At 45.1% G+C, this 19,854-nt stretch overlaps 1 protein-coding gene across 1 annotated transcript in view; it reads right to left on the bottom strand.

Moving 5' to 3' along the window:
* Positions 1 to 19,854, bottom strand: part of STOX1 (storkhead box 1) — a 50,932-nt gene that overhangs the window by 7,950 nt on the left and 23,128 nt on the right. The window contains exon 2 of the mRNA XM_023240503.2: positions 1,258 to 1,410. Within this exon, the coding sequence (XP_023096271.2) occupies positions 1,258 to 1,410 (153 nt within the window). The remainder of the gene's footprint in view (positions 1 to 1,257; positions 1,411 to 19,854) is intronic.

Here is a 19,854-nt window from a genome sequence, read left to right as displayed (position 1 = left end):
ATCAAAAAATACTCCCCTACATTCATGCACTGGGATATCATGGCAGCTGTGTAAGAATGAGATAGATCGATATATAATAATACAGAAAGATTTCTAAAATATGTTTTTAACCTAGGCAAGGGGCAGAGAGAATGTAAAGATCTAATTTGGGGTTGCTAGGTGGCTCAGTCAGTTAGGTACCCGACTTCGGCTCAGGTCATGATCTCACGGCTTGTGAGTTGGAGCCCTGCGTCAGGCTCTGTGCTGACAGCTCGGGGCCTGGAGCCTGCTTCAGATTCTGTGTCTCCCCCTCTCTCTGCCCCTCCCTGGCTCATGCTCTGTCTCTCTGTCCTTCAAAAATAAATAAACATTTAAAAAAATGATCCAATCTATGTTATAAAAATAGAACACATATGCTCAAATACAATTTATGAAAGTATACACAGGAAAAGAGACTAGAAGCTGTTGCCTTTGGGAGGTGGCAATGGAAGGATGTGACTGGCGGGGGGGAGAAGATGAACTTTCCCTTGGTTTGCTCTGCACTCCTTTCTACAATCTGATTTGTTGTCATAAGCATAATTTTTGAGGGGCGCCTGGGTGGCTCAGTCGGTTAAGCGTCCGACTTCAGCTCAGGTCATGATCTCACGGTCCGTGAGTTTGAGCTCCACGTTGGGCTCTGTGCTGACAGCTCAGAGCCTGGAGCCTGCTTCAGATTCTGTGTCTCCCTCTCTTTCTGACCCTCCCCCATTCATGCTCCATTTCTCTCTGTCTCAAAAATAAATAAACATTAAAAAAAATTTTTTTAAAAACCCATAAGCATAATTTTTGAAAAAGTTCCTTTGGAAAGTAAAAGAAATACCCTTATTAAATTTGTTGATGCAGGCCTTTTCCTAGCAGGGCTCTAATACAAGGGTCTACAATAGAAAAAAAAAAAAAAGTAGATATCGCCCAGTTTATTCACATGTTTAAGATGATTTCTAAATAGGGGCGCCTGGGAGGCTCAGTTGGTTGAGTGTCTGACTTCAGCTCAGGTCTTGATCTTATGGTTCATGGGTTTGAGTCCCGTGTCAGGTTTTGCACTGACAGCACAGAGCCTGCTTGGGATTCTCTGTCTCCCTCTCTCTGCCCCTCCCTAACTCGCGCTCTCTCTCAAATAAGTAAATAAATACACATTAAAAAAAATTTTTTTAAGTTGCTGAAAAACCTCTTTAAAAAAATGACTTATAAATAGAAAGCAAACACATACAATGAACTAACAGAGAAAACTTGCTGTCCTACCTGGGTAATGTTTCATCAAATGCTCCAATAGTGATTCCTGTGTCACCACAATCTGAGCAACATTCATATCAGATATAGCACAGCAAAGAACTTCAGCCAAAGGTATAAACTGAGATTGAGCTATTGGATTCATTTGCACTGGAAAGACATCACCTAAATTGGAGGTTTAAAAAAAAAAAAAAAAGGAAAGGTGATAAATTTGTAGTAAAAACTGTTTGGGGGCGGCGTCTGCAGGTCGTTCAGTCAGCTGAGCATCTGACTTCAGCTCAGGTCATGATCTCACAGCTCGTGGGCTCAAGCCCCATATTGGCCTCTTGTGCTGACCGCTCAGAGCCTGGAGCCTACTTCAGATTCTGTGTCTCCCTCTCTCCCTGCCCCTCCCCCACTCATACTCTATCTCTCTCAGAAATAAATAAAACATTAAAAAAAAATTTTTTTTAAATATTTGAAATTAGTGAATCAAGAATAAAAACTGAATAGTACATGGAATTGCTATTTTTTTCATCACTTTTTCCTCAGAATCTGTTAACATGATATGTACAATGATAGAGAGCATAGAAGAAAAGTTTTACATTAGGGTCCCTACTTTTTTAAGAAGTTTGTAGACTTTGTCACTGCTTTACATGTAAGAGATAGTAAGTCCCCAGATTAAAGGCACAAGGTGCTATCAGAGTACAGGTTGGACAATGCTTATATGGTAATTCTCATCTTTCAAAGCATTTTTTTTTCACATTAGCTATCTGAGGCAGGCGGGGATGGGATTCTTCTTTATAATACAGAAAACCTTCGGGGTGCCTGGGTGGCTCAGTCAGTTGAGCATCTGACTTTGGCTCAGGTCATGATCTCGTGGTTCATGGGTTCATGCCCCGCCTAGGGCTCTGTGCTGACAGCTTGAAGCCTGGAGCCTGCTTTGGATTCTGTGTCTCCCTCTCCCTCTGCCCCTCCCCAACTCATGCTCTGTTTCTGTCTCTGTCTCTCTCTCAAAATTAAGTTTAAAGAGTTTAAAAATTAAATTTAAAAATTAAAAATTAAAAAAATTAAAAAATTTTAAAATTTTAAAATTTAAAAATTTTTTTAAATAAATAAAATTTAAAACATATATAGAAAACCTTCTGAAAGCTCAAGAAATTGTCCCAAGGTCAGACAGCAAGTAGAGTGACAGAAATAGGTCTTCTGACTCCTAATCCAGTATTTTCATCATTCCACATTTTCCTTATTGGAATGATTAGGAAGGAAGGAAAGTGCAGAAATGTTTTTCACAAGCATAAAGCCACAGAACAAAACCATGGAAGGAGGAAAGCACAAGGTATATAAAAGCATGAACAGAATTATCCTGGTTGGATAGAGCTGAAGGGTTATATCAGACCCAAGTGGAAGACCGACTGGAAATGGAAGCTAGACCATATTGTCCTTCCTCCTTCCTAACATATTAAATAAATGTCCTTAACTTGCTATTACTCACATTAGAGTTTTAGATTCTGCTGAACATCCAAGGGAATCCCTCAGTTACTTGGACATGAAAGACTAGGACTCAGGAAAGAGATTTGGGAATCAACTAATACAGATGAGATCTGAAACTATGGAGTGGAGTAAATTCTTCAGTGGGAGAGTAAGGAAGAGAGCCAAGGAACACTTAACTACAGGACTATCTACAGTTAAGAGACAATAGGGGCACCTGGGTGGCTCAGTCAGTTGAGTGTCCCACTCTTGATTTCAGCTCAGGTCATGATCCCAGGGTCAAGGGATGGAGCTCCACATGAGGCTCCACACTGAGCATGGAGCCTGCTTAAGATTCTCTCTCTCCCTCAGGCCCTCTACCCTGCTCATATGTGCGCTCTCTCTCTCTCTCTCTAAATAAATAAAAGCCACTAATCCCATAAAAAAGAGAGAGATAATAGAAATAGGGACCCACAAAAGAGAGAAGGCCCCATAATGGGGGTAGAAGGGAGAGAACCAAAAGTAGGAGAATAAAATGCTCCAAAGTGAATAGTAAAGCAACAGTGTCAAAATGTTTGAATGAGATCAAAAGGTTGAGGGAGGAGACAAAACGGCCATTGAATTTCGTGATGAGAAGGGGACCACTGGTGACTTTCATTAAGAATTGTTTCCATAGAAAAGAATACCAAAACTAAATGTCAAGTTGAAGGGAAGGGAGTTGGTGAGAAAAAAGTAAAGTTAATGGATCCTCCTTCTAAAGCAGGGTTTCTTAACTTCAGCATTTTTGACATTTGTGGCATGATAATAGGGTGACCAACCATCCCAGGATGACCAAAACTCTGGGGTTTCCTGGGACATAGGATTTTCAATGTGATAACTGAGAAAGTCAAAGGCAAACCAAGATGGTTGGTCACCATAGCCACATAATTCTTTGTTGTGTGGGGCTGTCTTGTGCAGTGTAGCATGCTTAGTCGCATCCTTGGTCTCCACCCACTTCTAGATGCCAGTAGCATCTCCCACGGTTGCAGCCACCATACTTCCAGACTTTGCCAAATGTCTCCAGAGGCAGGGGAAGGCAAGACTGTCCCAACTACAAGCCACTGTTCTATACCATTTGTTGGAAAAATCGATTGTGAAAGAGGAAAATCGAATGCAAACCAGCAAGGAGTAGGATCAAGTGAATATGAATGTGTGCGTATCTTGTGATTTTCTTAAAAGAAGATCTCTGCACATTTGGATGCAAAAAGGAAAGGCTTAGCGGAAACAATGTACATGATTCTGGGAGACAGAAGACCAGGGAGACAGCAAGATCCCAGAAGAGAGGCATAGGAAAATGCACAAAAGGCACAGGTAGAAGAACTGCCTTAGAAACAGGGAAGATATTATCATCTGAGATCTGAAAATAGAGAGTGGTAGAACACCAGAAATACACTGAAGCATAGAAGGAAAAAAAAAAAAACAAACAAAACAAAACATTAGCACAGCAAGGTCATCTGATCTCTGTAAAGTTAAGGCAGGGAAAGAAAGGATAGGAATAGGAGGAAAAAAAAAAACAGGAATGAAGAGAGGAAGAGTGGAAAGGGGGTTGGAAGAGCTATTCTTGGAGTATACTAAAAAAAAAAAAAATGAATACAAAGATTATGAAGGAGCCCTGGGTCTCAAGATGATGGAAGTATGGTTTCTGGCAGGTGAAGTGGCAATCTGCAATAGAAAAGGGTGAGAGCCAGGGAGGCCAGCAGGGCTTCTCGAATTTTAATGTGCATACGAGAATCCCCAGGAGATTGTGCTAATGTGCAGATTCTGATTCAGAAGGTCTGAAGCTGAGCCTCTGATTCTGCATTTCTAACAACTTCCCAGGTGAGGTCCACTTGGGAATGGTAGAGGGTTAGGGTGGTAATGACAGCAATGTTAAAGTAGGTAACCATTCAACAAATAAACATGGCCCTGAGGCACAGGGAGGGAGTCAAGTGTAGCCAAAAGGAAGGCAAAGAATTGAAAAAACCTGGTTATGCCCTGCAGTTGATTCCCCTAGTGATAGTGGAGAAGCCAGTACATTGTACTGGTTATTGAGGGGGAAGGAAGGTGGTGAGGGCTGGCAAGGTATGAAAGGTTGTAGCCAGCTGGTGAGAGGCCCACAGTACTTACTGTATCTGCGTGAAGAAAAAGGGCTGTCATAAGGAAACCGGTAAACAGTTTGCTGTTATACATAACATTGGTCTGTTTCCCTGTGTACTTTAGCTTCTCTATCTGGCAGACTGGGGCATCTCCGAACTTGGAAGGTCACAACAGGGCAGAACTGCCGTCTGCCACCGAGGCAACTGAGGTTAGGATCTCCTCTTGTGTACTTGTGGCTATTCCACTGGGTGATGCCAGGATACTTACAGCATTCTGAGAAGCTAGGATGAATGGCTAATCGATTAACGTTTCTAAGGGCAGTGACAAGAGATGATGCTCTGAAGCTTACTGTCCAGAGGGACGATAGCTGACCTAAACCTCAAATTCCTCCTAGAGACTCTACCTCTAAGCTGAGTGTAATAAGTCTCTGCCTTTCTTCATTCCCTCTTTGCCTTTCTTTTTTCCCTCAGAATTTGGGATTTACCTTCTTTTCTTTCATCTAGGGAGATGAAACCAGAAAAAATATAGGTACAATTTCAAATAGTTCCATGCTTCTTTAACATAACTCTATGTGCTTAATTTGAAATAAGTGACTTTTCGGTATCTTTCTTCCTCATCTCCCAAAACACTCTTCAGTGACTTTTTTCTTGTATGTGATTTTATATTGATTACCTGCCCCCCGCACCCTCCCCCCGCACTTTCATGTGGACTAGAAGTCCTTCATTCAAAAAGAGGGAGGAGAAAGGTCTCTCCTAGAAAGTTTAGGGCTAGAGTATTGGCGAAGTATAAGGCAAAACTTCAAAAGTTTTGCTCAACCACACAATCCACTTTCAAGCCTCACCTCATCCCTACCCTAAACCCAGTCACTTTGAACTTTGAGATGGGAGGAGGAGGAGGAAGCATTAAAAGGAAGGAGATGAGTGGCTAGAGCGTCAGCATCCCTATCGCGCCCTCTGCCGGTAGCTGTCCATTTTTTGGCAAATGAAACAAGGAAGCTGTAGGAAGGGTGGGGGTCCAATACTCTGATCTCCACTATGCCTTCGGGATACACTGAAGCAGCCCGTTTTTTAGCTCAACCCTTAAATTTATTTCCTCTTTTCACAGGAAAAATAGTCAAAATGGATTTTTCATGGGGCTGGTGGGAGGGATGCACGGGATGTTCCTGTACATTTCTTTGCAATCTCCCGTATATCTAAAATTATTTCAAAATAAAAGTTAAATATAGATTTTTCAGAAGGCACTACTTTTAGGGGCACCTGGTTGGTTCAGTCCATGGAGTGTGCAACTCTTGATCTCAGGGTTGTGAGTTCCAACCCCACACTTGGTGTAGAGATTACATAAAAATAAAATCAAGCAGATAATCAACGATCACTTTTAGTTAACAAGCAGATATAAACGAGAAACAGAACTTTTTTCTTACATTTAAAAAATCCCAACCGACTTCTTTTAAAGAATCCCGACACTGCTTGCCAAATCCAAAGACACTCTCAGAAACTGTACTCATAATTCCTACCACGGTGTGGGAATGAGTATTTTAAGAGTCAACAAATCTATCAACCAGGAAGTCAAATGGCCTTTTTTTTCTCCTTAAAATTAATACAGCAATATGTCAATTGCATTTTGGAGGAACATGTTAAATTGCATTTAACCTCTGCTTCGGAGCTCCCTCTAAACAAAGCCTGGAGAACATTTCTCCGAACATTTCCTTCATAGCCATTGGTAAGATACGTCTTCAGGTGCATAAATCACCAAGAGTTGTTTGTGCAGGAAAGCAGAGTGAACCCTGACATGGGAACATTTGTGACAGACGCAGGAATCATTTTCACGCTACAGCCATCTTTTTTCTTTCAGTAAATAACCCTTAACAGAGATTTCCACCAAATATTAACTTTCTGTGTAGAAGAGCCCACTTACAGATGTGACCAGATTTCACAGTGAGGAAAAGGCAATCCGTTGGCTTTATCCTCAATTACTATGGAGTAATTGAAGAGCACCCTTAAGCCCAGGCCTGTCGTGGACCTTTGACCCTTGACCTGTAGCAGTGATCAGAAGGCTAGGAGAGGCTGTGTGCCAGAGTAAACAGTTCCCAACAATGTTCGCTCTGTTTACACAGTCTTGCACTCTTGGGTGCTGCAGAAATGGGAAAAGCATTTAGGCTGAAAGACTGGTTTGACCAAAACACCAACAAAGTCGAACCATATATATTGGTGCCTACTACGTTTAATGCCATCTTTTCCGAAAGGACTTTCTGTTATTAACTTGCTGTACTCCCAAAGGATTTAGTTGCTATTTATATATTTTTTTGAGTTTCCAAATTATGAGTTCTAAAACAATTATTCTTTAAAAGTCCACTTTGGGGGAGAAGAAAAAAAACAGCACAAGGCAAATTAAATAGATGTGGTGTGTAGAAGTCCAATCAGAAATGAAAGTATGGAGTTCTGAACTGTTGACAAGCAGGCCCCTTACGGCTTGGGATCCAACAACTGTGACTGGAATTGCACTCCTGTGCGACGGATATAAATTCATATACCCACCCCCCCCGCAAAAAAAAAGTTAAAAAAAAAAATACAACCCCAGGCAATCAATCTCTGCCCCTGATGCCTAATAATAGTGGCCTAGAAAGCCCCTAGCTGATGGCAGACGCCTGGAAGTGCAGCTTGCTCCTGGAGTTGGTGACAATAGCTCTATGAGGATCCAGTGCAAACTCCTCACCAAAACTCTGAGAGGAAAACAAAACAAAACACAAACAAAACTGAAGAAAAGGAGGTGGCTTCTTTATGTCAAGACAAAAGGCCTCGTCCATATGCCTCTGGCGGAAGGCCTCTAGAAGAATACCCTATCTTGGCTGTTTTCTATCAGCAAAGTGGCTACCAAAAAGTCATTTCCTGGCTAATTCATGAGGCGTAAATACTCACACCCCAGTGTAAAATGTCAGGAGGTACACTCATGACAAATATGGATACAGCAAGACTGCCTTTCACCGGACCCAGGTAAGGCAGCTGGAGTCGACCAAGCAAACTGTCCCCCAACGCTGTTGGTACTGGAGAAACCTCCAACCAGGGACAGCAGACTCCTAAATCTGCCAGTTACAGATCATCAGTTGGAAGCTTTAGTAAAATTAAGCGAGCCTCAACTTTGCGCTCTCATAACTGGGAGCACTGGTGTCAGCCTAGTGGCCGGTCCAGTGAGGTTAGTTTTCCAGGGTTAGTGGGTGTGGGGGGCACAAGCCAACAGAAGTGTGACAGTGATCAGTCCCGGCACCCAGAGTGAGCGTCGGATGCCACGCAGCAGTACTGGGGTTCAAACAACATACTCGCTCCACATCTTGAAGGGGAGGTTTGGAATCATAACCATTTTGGAGGAAAGAGCCAGATGCAAAGAAACCGTGTGATCCTAGGCCTCCCAAGTGAGAAAGGCGGAACCAAAATCAAGCAGCAATCTGCCTGGCCCAATCCCACGTTTGCCTTGTCCACTGAGAAAACTTGGGAAGAAAAACCCATCTTTATCGAAACTGAGTTTTATTTTGCTATCTGAATGCTCCAGTTAAATTTCAGGGCCAAAATTAAAGTTTTCTATAAAACCTTTACCTTTAGGGGAAAAAAGTTAAAAAACATGTGATATTTACATTTATGTTTTCAAGACACCTAGACACATTCCCAGAGGGCCTTCTTGTGGAATCTAAATCCTGACATTTTAATTGGGAGTACTAAAATACGATTTTAAGGTTCACAAGAGAATGTGCTACCAAATATGCAAAACAGAGGAAAGACTTCTTTGAAAATTTGGAAAGCACTCACATCAGAACTTTTTTGTTGTCCCACTAAAACATGAATTTGCCATAAAATTCTAGGCAAAACTGATGCTAAGATCATTTAGTTCATATTTCAAACACAAAATTTTCTCTACTATAAAAATGTTTAGTCCCTATACAAGTTTATGGACTCCGTGCTAGGCAGTCTGCCAGAAATTCATGCATTATTGACCTTCAAAGGGTTTAACTGAGCCGCTCAAACTCAGCTAATTACCCGGACACATGAAATCTGAGACCATCTTTTTGGGTGCCTGTATTGAATCACACTGTGGGAAAGGTATCTTCTACGTGCATTAGAGATGACAATGGAGCATGAATAAAACAGCCTGCAAATACACTCAAGTTTAATTAAAAAAAAAAAAAAAAAAAAAAAAGGATGTTTTGTTCTAAGTAATCCAAGAAGCTTCCCTGATTTTTTAACTCCACTTTTATCCAAGGCAGAATTTCCAGATTCCTTTAACATTAAAATTAATCCTGTTCTTTTAAAAATGAAAGTATTTTGTAACAATGTGTATCTCATCAGAGATAAGACACTGTGCAAAAATCTCCATAGCTTTAAATAATTAGATCTCTTGTGTTAGAACCTTAAATAGGTTCAGAAAATCAAACAAAATAGGAACAAAAAGGTTTCAGACCAGCAATACCAAGTCCCTCTCCATGTCTCCCTTTTACTTCAGTAAAATAAAAGAATGCAAACACTTTCCTCCACATTTAGAAACTGAAGAGTACCAAGACTCAGAAACAGGCTGTAGATCTAAGGTTGGTCAGGTTATCTGCCATGGAAGCTGAAATCTTTCTCAAGCACGGTGATGTTTATTTTGAACTCCTAGACAAATGCTTTCCCTTCTGGGACATGCCCTCTGTTGAAAAGCTAAAGGCTTTGCCTTGGAAGCCTGGGCCAGTCCAACACCAGGAGTCCTTAGTGTTGTCTTCTGTAATAACCACACTTCAACCTGTCAGGGTTTGTGAATTAGCAGCCCCTTTCTTTTCAACTGATATAGCCACTAATAACCACTTTCAAACGAGTTGCAGAGGCTTTGGGCCATTTATGACAGACTCCACGATTCAGTCGTCAGACAGTACATGGGGTATAGAAAAGACAGAGGTGGTCCTACTTTGGGGAGCCCTTTGGCCTCTAGCACCCTTCCCCCATGACCACCTCATTTTGGGTAGAGATACAAGGACACCTGGCCGGTGGGGAGGTGGGGGGGTGACGGGGAAGATGTGCATGACTCAAACTGGCTGGTTTTTAAAAAAACACTGAAACTCAGCACTCAGCCCCAAAGCCCTCCAGGCCCTTTGGTGCCCTTCCCTAACCTCTCTTCCCTTAAGGCTTCCACTTTGGATGTTCAAGATTTTATCCCAGGGGTGTCTGTTTTCTCAGGCTGTCAAAATTAACTACCATACATTTACTGGCTTAAAACAACAGAAATTTATTATCTCACAGTCTACACATCAGTAGTCCCCTGGGCTACAATGGTTCCTCTGCTCCGGGTCCCTTGGCCTAGGCTCTAACTAGAGGCTCTAGAGAGAGTCTCTTTCTGTGCTCATTCAGGTTTTTGGCAGAATTCATTTTCTTCTGATTAGAGGACTTACGACTCAGGTCTCCATCTGCTTGATGGCTGTCAGAAGGGAGCCTCTTCTCAGCAATTTAAAGCCATCTATATTTGTCCTGTTGCCCCCTTCATCTTCAAAGACAGCATGGAGTCTTCTGCACACCGCGATTCTGACTTGCCCTCCTGTGGCTTCACTTCTGTTCCAGCCAGATAAAGTTCTCTGCTTTTAAGGGCTCATGTGATTAGATTGCGCCCACCCAGATAATCCAGGATAATCTTCCTAAAGTCCATGACATAAAATTGCATCTGCAAAGTCCCTTCTGCCATGTAAGGTAACATATTCACAGGTTCCAGGGATTTGGAGGCGGACAAGTCTGGGGCACCGCTCTGCCTACCTCAGCAGATGTAAGGGCTGGGGACCAGGAACACCTGAGAAGAGAGGCACAGGTTGTACACTGCAACGGTCCTGGATCTCCCTAAAAATGGCCATGCAGGAGAAAATCTTTTCTTTGCCCTCGAGGCAAACCTGGGACTGATTTAAGGTGAACCTTCTCCCCAAGAGTCTGGAGGCCACACACACAATGGCTGTGACTGGCAGCTGAGAGTCATGGTGATGAATATAAAATACCACTGTGCAAAACTGGGGGAAATGTTTAGCACCGAGGTTGTTGCTTGGATAATAGATAAATAAAAAGTTCCCCGTGACGAAGAAGCTGCCCTTTATTATGCAGTCTTCGTATTACAAATGAGCATTATATTGGTGGGCAAGGGACCTGGTTCTGCTAGGTGGCTCTGGCTACACCACTTCTCTTGAGTCTCAGTTTCCTTGTCTCTGAATGTGGGACGGAGCTAGATCAGTGTTTCCCAAGATGTGTTCTGTGGAAAACTCATTCCATAAAATGCTCTGCAAGGGTCCCAAGGCCAAATGTTTAAGAAACGCTGCCTGGAGTCACAGTGGCATTGTTAAAAGCTCTGAGAACTGTTATGGACAATCTAGTTTATTTAACCCCGTGTTTCCCAGTCATACCTGGCAGCAATCTTTCTCCAAAACCTAGTATTACCCTTCAGCTGTGACTTCTCCCTGAATAGTCTGTACTCTCATCTCCCCGTGCCCGTGTTTCAAAATCCCGTCAGGAGGACTGGCCCAAATGCTGACTGACTCTCCCCTGAACTGTTCTCGGAACCCATCAGCTAGAGTTACATTCTCCCTCCTACAGGGACCACTTAAAGAAACATTGAATGAGCGGCTCCCATGGTGTAGCTTAGGTATTCGTAATATTATAACAACACAGTCATTCAATCATTCCTTATCCTGCAAATATTTATTGAGTACCTACTATATGCCAGTTCCTGGAGATACAACAGTGAACAGAATACAGTTTTGGCCTCCAGGGGCTCTGATTCTAGTGGAAGAACAGTGGTTGGAGGCAATCACAGCCCAAGAGGAGGGCTATCATTGGTATGGCGGGGACTCAGTCTTCCTGGTCCCCCTCCTGAATGCCATTTTCTGAAGTTTGTGGATGCCTGGGCAGGATCATCATGAATGAGGAGAGCCAGACCTGTCCCTTCTTGTTCTGAGACAAATCCACCCTTCACGTGTTCATGCCATTTTGAGAGGGTTTTCTATAATCTGCAGCAAAACACATGTTTAGTCAGGGGCTTTTGACATTTGTTTCCCCTTCAGGTTTTCCACTGTGGGCAAAATGTTTGCCCTGCCAAGGGCTGGAGTGAAGCTTCTGGATTCTACGGCAGCTGGGTGGCTTTAAGCCAAAATGCTATACTGACGGGTCTTCACAAGAAAGGTGTCAGGGCTTCTTCTGCTTTCCTCCTATCATGCCAGGTCTGGAACACGCCACGAGAAGGATGAGAAGCAGCAACTTTAGCTAGTACTGCTACGTTTTAACTGCTCGGGGAAATCTGTCCTAAAGAGGCTACAATAGGCACTCTCCTCGGGGTGAGGAAGGACTTCGTCATTGCTTGTAGAAACCACAGAGGGGGAGATAAGAACAGTCACAGCTGTACAGCTCGCTCTCCAAATGGATATCTACAGTTACAGCCCTGAGAACGGGATGCCTTTCAATCTCTCCTGAAAGGAAGTCTTGTGAAATGCAGCCAATAAGTCAGTATCACCACTCACGTCGATGGAAGATTAACTCAGCATGTGAAGAGGCAAATAATGAATAACAACACCACTTCTATTTCAGGAGTAGGTAATCCCTGCCATTTGTTGAAGATAGTTGGGTTCTGTGGTGACGGGACCTGGGAGAAGGCTCTACTTTATTTACATCATGAGATACAAACTTAGTGCTGACTTATACTCCAGGCCAAACACACACACATGTATACTTTACTAAAAACCTCACAAAAATTGTAGCCTGGCCTGTGCCTCTCCTATTGATGGAGGTGGGGGTCGGGTGACCCAGAATAATGAAGAGGACCTGCCCCCAGAATCCAGGGAGGATAATCCCAGGCCCCCAGAACAGGGCACTCAGCGCAGTCAGCCACCCTTTCTCCCACCTGGGAACCGCTCCTGCCCCAATCAGGAAAGCATCACTGGGTTTCTAAATCAATGGTCTCTTTCACTCCTCCCAGACTATCTGCTATGCCCCAGCTGCTTTCAAGTTGATTACAGATTCTTCTGGCCTCCTGAAATATCAACTTTTAAAGATAAAAGCCACTCCGGGGAAACAATTCATAGAAATGTAGTTTTACTGAGAAGCACTTCCAGGCTGTTAGAGACTTTAATGACATAAACTTGTCGATTCTAAGATTGTGAATTCCCTTTTATTCGGCCCAGAAGGCTTCACATTACGTTTGGGCAGATGTGCCCATACCTCAGCAGGCCTTTAGCACCTTTTCACAAGGTCATTGTCTTAGAAATGAAAAGTTCACCACCTGAGAAATCTTAAAAGAGGCTGTAGGCCTTGCTTACCATCCATGGCTCTGATTTTTACACGTGGGGTCATAGGACCACTGCCTCTGGGAGCGAACCACCCGCTTTATACTAAGCTGTCCATTCCTGCACCTCTGACCCAAGGCAGCCAGATGTTTGCTCAGGTTACATGCTGGCAGAAAGAGTGTGGGTTTGTGGGCCACCTGGGTGGCTCAGTCGGTTAAGCATCTGCCTTTGGCTCAGGTCATGATTTCACAGTTCGTGGGTTCGAGCCCTGCATCAGGTTCTCTACTGTCTGCGCAGAGCCTGCCTTGGATCCTCTGTCCCTTCTCTACCCTCCCCCGCTCCTGCTCTCTCTCTCTCTTAAAAAATGAATAAAACATTAAAAAAAAAGAGCGTGGGTTCATGCACATCACGTTGTGTGTCCAGGCAAAAACTGCTAGGGTCCGCCTGCAACGGTTAGCTGACTTTCCCCTTCACCTTCCACATGGACATGGCTTCCCTACCCCACTCAAAACAAATGCACTCTTTTCCTCACTCTCTTTGGTCTCAGCCCAGAAAAGGAGCCTCCAACACATCTTTTAGACCTACTACTTCCCAGCTTATTGCTTCTCTGGTCCCCTCTTCTTCCTACCTAGGAGTCTGAGACTGACATTCTCCTTTCACTTACGAAATATCCCCTCTTGCAAATGCGGCGCAGACCGTACTCCTGCGACCCACACACTGCTCATTTCACCCACCCTCTTACTCAGGCCGCTGCCACCTCACATCTTTGCCGGCAGCCCAATGCATGGCGCCTGAACTCAGCTGTAGGAGAGCAAAGACAATTCCTGTGGAAGTGCCTGGAGCAGCACAGACCTCTGGGTCACGAGAGTCACGCATCTGTCCAGCTTCCAACATTGCACAGTGGGGCAAACTGTCAGCAAGAGACGTAGAATCTTTGACTTTGAAGAGCTGGGACTTCCTGGAGAAATGTTGCTGAAATCTTGAGATCCTCAGCTAAGTTAATTTACAACTACGTAGTGAGAGAACTCTCGGAAGATTTACCTAACTCTGAAGGTGTGTTTACATTTCAAGGGCAAATGAGACCCATGACCTTGGAAATAGCTCTAGGTCATAAAAACTGGAGCCACCAGGGTTGCTCTGGCTCCTGCAGAGACGTATTTATGTTCCAAAAGGCTAGAGGGAGAACCCCGGATCCTTTCCATCCTGTTTGCAAGCAACAAAGGTTTTTCTCCCTTCTGGGAGAAGAGAAGGAAGCAGTTGCCTCTTCTGTATAGAAGCAAGGAAAATCCATTCTTCTCCATCCCTCACCTAGGGAGTGTCTCACCACCTATGCTGGAGATTTTGCCATCTGGCTTTCATTGATAAAGGTGCATATGAAAAGCCCAACAGTTATGACGGCAGCAAAGGTGATGGTATCCTATTTGTCACGTGGTTGACTGGAAGAGACAGAGCCCCAAGGCTGGTTAGCAGGATTTAAAGGATATCCAGAGGAATCAGATCTGTTAAAAAGATTGAGAAATTTGTTAGGCAGGGATTAGGAGATAGGCTTGGAAAGTGAGGATTGGGATTTTGCTCTCTGCTCTGGGTGGACCCAGAAATCCTTAAGGGTGGGCTTCAGGTGGGACAGGAGAAGCTCGTGTTGCTCTCCTGCAGGTGAGAAGAGAGACTTACTCAGCTCCCAAGGCAAGAGCAAGACTGGGAGGACTGCACGGCTACAGGTATTGAGTCAACACTACAGGGAAGGGTGTGGAGAACCACCTTGGAGAGGCTTCCTTGCTCCCCTCTGCTCCTTAGTTCCCCTGCGACTCCAGACTCCAGCTGACTTTCCTGTCTCAGAAGGCACTGCACTAATCCCTTTACCCCCACGAGGGGACAGGGAGCCTGGAATGTTGACAGTTCTGTGGAGAGAGGACTGGGGGGGGGTGGGTATGTGGAGATGCTGAGGAATGCAGAGTGGAACGCCTGGCCTGGCCTGTGAGCTAGCAGAAGGAGTCCTGGAGCATTCTCACATAGGCCAAAGAGAAAGGAGAGGGCTGTTATAAAACACCACCCTGCTGCCTGCATTTTGCCCCACTTCTACATTCCCCACCGGGGAGGAAACAGCTTCTCCCTGCAGCTGTGATTTTATCCCTGTAAATGCTGATTTTAACTGTTAGGAGTTTGTGGAAAAATCTGCAGTGGGGAAAAAAGAGGAGCTTAAAAATGACTTTGTATTGTTGTCTGTGCTGTTACACCTGAATGTATGGCAGAACTTGATTTGGAGGTTATAAGCTTGTCCTAAGTGCTCGAGAGGGATCATCTCACCTCCTCCATCCCGGAAGGCCGCAAAGAGGAAGCTGCCCTTGCCTTTTGTCACCCGTGAGTGGAATGGATGTACCTTAGCCCTGAGGTTCTCTGGCAACAGGGAGAAAACTGTTGGCTTCTTACCATAAATTTGGAGACCGGAAATCTTACTAGATTATCGGTGTGAGAGACAGAACAAGTCTCCATGCCAGATTTTTGCTGTGATGCTTGCCTTAGGAAAGGTAGTAAGGCCAAAGCAGCTTATGAGCTTGTTAAGGAGCTCTTGTGGAATTCAGATGTGCCCATTCGTGGAATGGGTCAACTCACACTCCATGACCGACAGATAAAAGGAGCTTTTACAAAAATCCTTGTAAGAAAGGCCTTGCTAGCCGAGCAGCGGTTCTGCTTTGCATGAGAAAGGGGCAGAGCGATCTCCTCTAGCCGCCCCAAGCAAGGAAAAGCCACTGGCTTTTAGGGGCGGAGAGTCAGGTTTTCAGCTCTCCTAAGCCTAAAAGAGGTGTTGGTGCCTCTCTCCTACCCCGCTTTGTGAGCTGAACTCTGAGAATGTTCAAAGACATCCTTCTGTGAGGCTGTGAGCTGCAGAAACGAATCCTGAATACTGGCGGACCTGTCTGGGTCGCACACAGGTGCCCACGGAAAGGGCTGTGGTCCAGGAGGCCACCGCTGACGGAGTCTGCCCCATCCCTAGCAGCCCCTCCGCCCGCTCAGGTGGATGGAATCAGAGGGGACTCTGGGACCTCCCTCGGTGAGATCTCATTGCTGTTGGCTTTTTGCAGTCAGCCTTTCTGACCTTTGCAGTCGGGTCATTTGTGCCTTCTCTGGTTCTGGCAGAGGTCACTTAACCATCAGCTGCTGGTTGGATTCGCCTTCTCCCAGTGCACACACCTCAAGAAGGCAGCTTGATGATCAATGCAGCCGTCACCAGGGAGGGCAGATTCTCTGAGCTTTTCACTGGCTCGTGGTCAGAAAGGTAGGAGTGAGGGCAGTATAGATCTATTTCAAAAAATGTTTTCATTCAGAATTCTGCCCTGACCAGTCTCCTGCATATGATGTATCTTTCTCCCCCCCTGACAATCATCCCAGGTAAGCTTGCCTGCAAAGGGTCTCAGGAGATGCAGATTTCATAATTAAGTCTGTTTGAATTGTGTGCAAATGTTCCGTGAAAAGGCTTTTTGTCTCTCTCACACCCAACCCTTGTGGACAAAATGTCTGGATGAGAGGAGTGTATGATGGGAAAAACTTCGTGAAGTCACAGTAAGGAGACGCACTGACTCAGTAACAATGAAAGGAAAGTCAAAAGCAAGGCCCTAGAGAAGGAAGAACTTCACACCCAGGAGATGGAGGGCAGGGGATTAATGACGCTTGTTTTCCAGAATCTGCTCCTGGAGCCCTCCTCCCAGATGCTCTCCTGACCTGCTGCCCTGTACTCCTCTTCTCAACTGCCTTCCTTGCTGCTGTGAGCACTCCAAATTCAAACTGACCACCGAGCGTGCTCCTGCTGCCTGACAGCTGACCGGACAGGAGGGGGTGGGCCCAGCTTCCGCATGGTCCACGTATAACAACTCCAGGTACCGTCTGCGGGTGTCGCGAGCAAGCTGGACTGCTTGAAACTGATTGCCTGAAGGCAATCCCTCTGAAAACGAGAACTGAACTGATTTATTTGGGCTGAAGTGGGGAACCCCAAAACCTATTAACTGGTGGAAGGCCACATTAGGGATCTTGTGCACTTATGCTGCCTAACTGATGTATAATCCCCCGCGTGCCCTCTGGGGCTGTGTGTTCGAAAGGCAGGCATTAACTTCTCTCTGGTGAAAACACTGCCCTACACCTAGACACGGTTATCAGGAATGTTCAAGTGTTTATAGAAACACTGCAGGTAGACCAAGGAGCCCTCAGACACATACTCTTAGGGCAGCTTGCCTACAGTGTTATTCCATTAGAAAGGTGGTATGAAATTTATTCCTCACATTTTAGTTGAAGGGATTTACGGCCCCATCTCAGCCTCAAAGACATTCAGGTCAGCTTCAACTCACTGGGGCCAATTACAAGGATGACGGAATTTGCTCTAGATTTCCTTCTTGCAGGCTGTGGCAAAGTCCATACAAAGTATTAATACATCCAGCTGAACCTGGGTATATGCCTCGGGCCAGGTAGGCAAGGTTGATTCAGAAACCTGAGGAAGCCACCAGCCGTTCTAAGGTAGACCTTGATGGTAAATGAGATTTTGTTCAATTGACTAAAACCAGAAGGACCTCGGAGGCTGAGGCGAAGACCACTGCAGTGGGAATGACCTCATCCTGTCCTTGGAGTTCTGGGGGAAATAGTGAAAGGGCGGGCCTACGCCGGCTGACTCCATCTTGTTCTGTGTCCTTCACCTTCACCACACCTCCTCCCCTTGAGTAACCCCCCCCCCCCACCTGCCTAACAGGACTCGGACCCTTCCCCAGCCAATCGGCTGAGGCCATAGCCATTACCTCACCAACTGCCCCTAGGCCCCAATAAAACCTTTGTCCTTTTGAAACTCGCTCTCTCTCCCCCCGTATCTCACCACTGCGTCGGTGCAGGTAGGGGATTGAGCTCGAGCTAGCTCGAATAAAGGCTCTTTTGCTTTTGCATCGGACTCGGCTCCCTGGTGGTCTTTGGGGATCACGAATTCTGGGCATAACAATAGCTGGGTATGTGCTGTTTAAGACAAATCCAGTGGATTTGGTCCTGTCTCCTGCCAGTCAGATTAAAAGAAAATGACCAACAGAGTGGCATATTCTAGAAAAACTTACCAGGAGCCATCTAGGGAGAAACATAAGAGGTGGAATCACTGGGTAGAGAGAAAATAGTTTTTGTGTTTCTGCACTGTTGGGATTTCCTGAATAAATTTGCTGAAAATCAGCTAAGAGCCAAGTCTTGGAAAATTAATTTTCAACTGTATAGGTAGGGAGCTCCAGAGAGATTCACCTAATTCTGAAGGTATGTGTTTCTATTTCAAGGGGAATGAAACCCACAACCCTGGAGACTTCTCTAGGTCAAAAAGCTGGAGTTTATCTGACCCTAGAGAGATGTGTTTACATTGCATAAGGTTAGAGAACCCAGAATGCTTTCTGCCCTGTCTCCAAGTAGCAAATGTTTTTCTCCTTTTGGGAGGGAGAGGAGGGGCTGCTGCCCTTCTCCTGTGGAAAGTCAGAGAAAATTGATTTTTCTCAGTCCCACGTCTATGGAACGTCCAGCTCCTTGTGTGGGTGGTTTTCTCCACTGCTTCCCATGGTGTTGCCCAGGACTGATGTAGTTGTTACGGAAGTAATAACTAATCCACTTCGGGATGTCAGTGTGAGAAATTCTTTGGACCACTCCTAGCAAAACAAGCTGGTGGCAACCATAAAAAAGAACCGCCAGAGTCCCTGGAAATTCTTCTCAGTTCCTATGCCAAATGAGGAAACATTTATTCGAGAAAATCTAGTACAATTTGGTAAGAACAGAGTCTGTGGCAATTAAGCCACAACCCCTTCCCTACCCCACCCTTCCAAACCCCAGCTCAGTTTGATGAGGGCTCCACTACAGGTAAATATGGTCAAGAAGTCTGGGCTCCCCCTCCCTCAGCTCCCAATCAAGGTTTACCATGTCTCACTGGGAGAGGCAGGCTGCCAGCATTTTCCATCCCCTCCAATTTCAAGCTGAAGAGGCTAAATTTCAATTACTGGTGAGTGTGGCTGAAGGATTAAGGGTTCTTTTCCTCTTACCCAGTGCCTACCCACCTAGTCCAGGCTCCACTCCAGGAGCAGCAAGCCAAGAACACTGGGACCCCAACACCTTCACCCCAACCCACTCACAGGGCATAGGTCCCACCCTGGGAGAGCAAACAGAAGACCAGAGGCTACCATGGTACCCAGCACCCACAGCAGGACAGAGGCAGTCCAAAAGAGTTCCAAAGCACTCCCTGAAGGAACAGACTTTAAGACTGTTGGAAAGTTCAAGCCTTAGGGCACTCCTAAAAACAATAGTTCCTCATAAGAACAACGAATAAACTCTAGACCAGCTAGTGCACCAGAGTGAACCAGAAAAAGAGATAGCTAAAAACAACAACAACAACAAAACCGAACTCCTGGGGTCAGGAAAAAATTCAAAAGACTGACCTCAAAAAACAATCCCTGCCGGAATTTAATTGGACCAGCCTGCTGGCAAGTGTGCCCTGGGGCATTGTTGAAGACAAAAGAGCAATCGGTTGTCATTAGAGCCTAATAAGAGTGGTGCGGTACCTCACAGAGCAGACCTCTTAACCGGAGATCAGGGAAAGAGACTCTGCTAAAGCCACCGTTATCCCTGGGAACTGTCACCACTCGGGCTGCGCACCTCACCTCAGGGAGGCTTCTTGCTGGGGGGAAACAGGCTTCACTAACCTAGCCTAGTCAAGCCACAAAATCAAATACAAGTCCCAGAAAGGGGAAAGAGTTGCTATAATAGATTAGCAGAAAGGTCCGGTTTTC

The sequence above is a fragment of the Felis catus genome, chromosome D2 (genome assembly GCF_018350175.1).
Source record: "Felis catus isolate Fca126 chromosome D2, F.catus_Fca126_mat1.0, whole genome shotgun sequence".
In the NCBI taxonomy this organism is placed as follows: domain Eukaryota; kingdom Metazoa; phylum Chordata; class Mammalia; order Carnivora; family Felidae; genus Felis; species Felis catus.
Note: the sequence above shows the minus strand (reverse complement) of the source record. Positions and strands in the feature narration are given on the sequence as shown.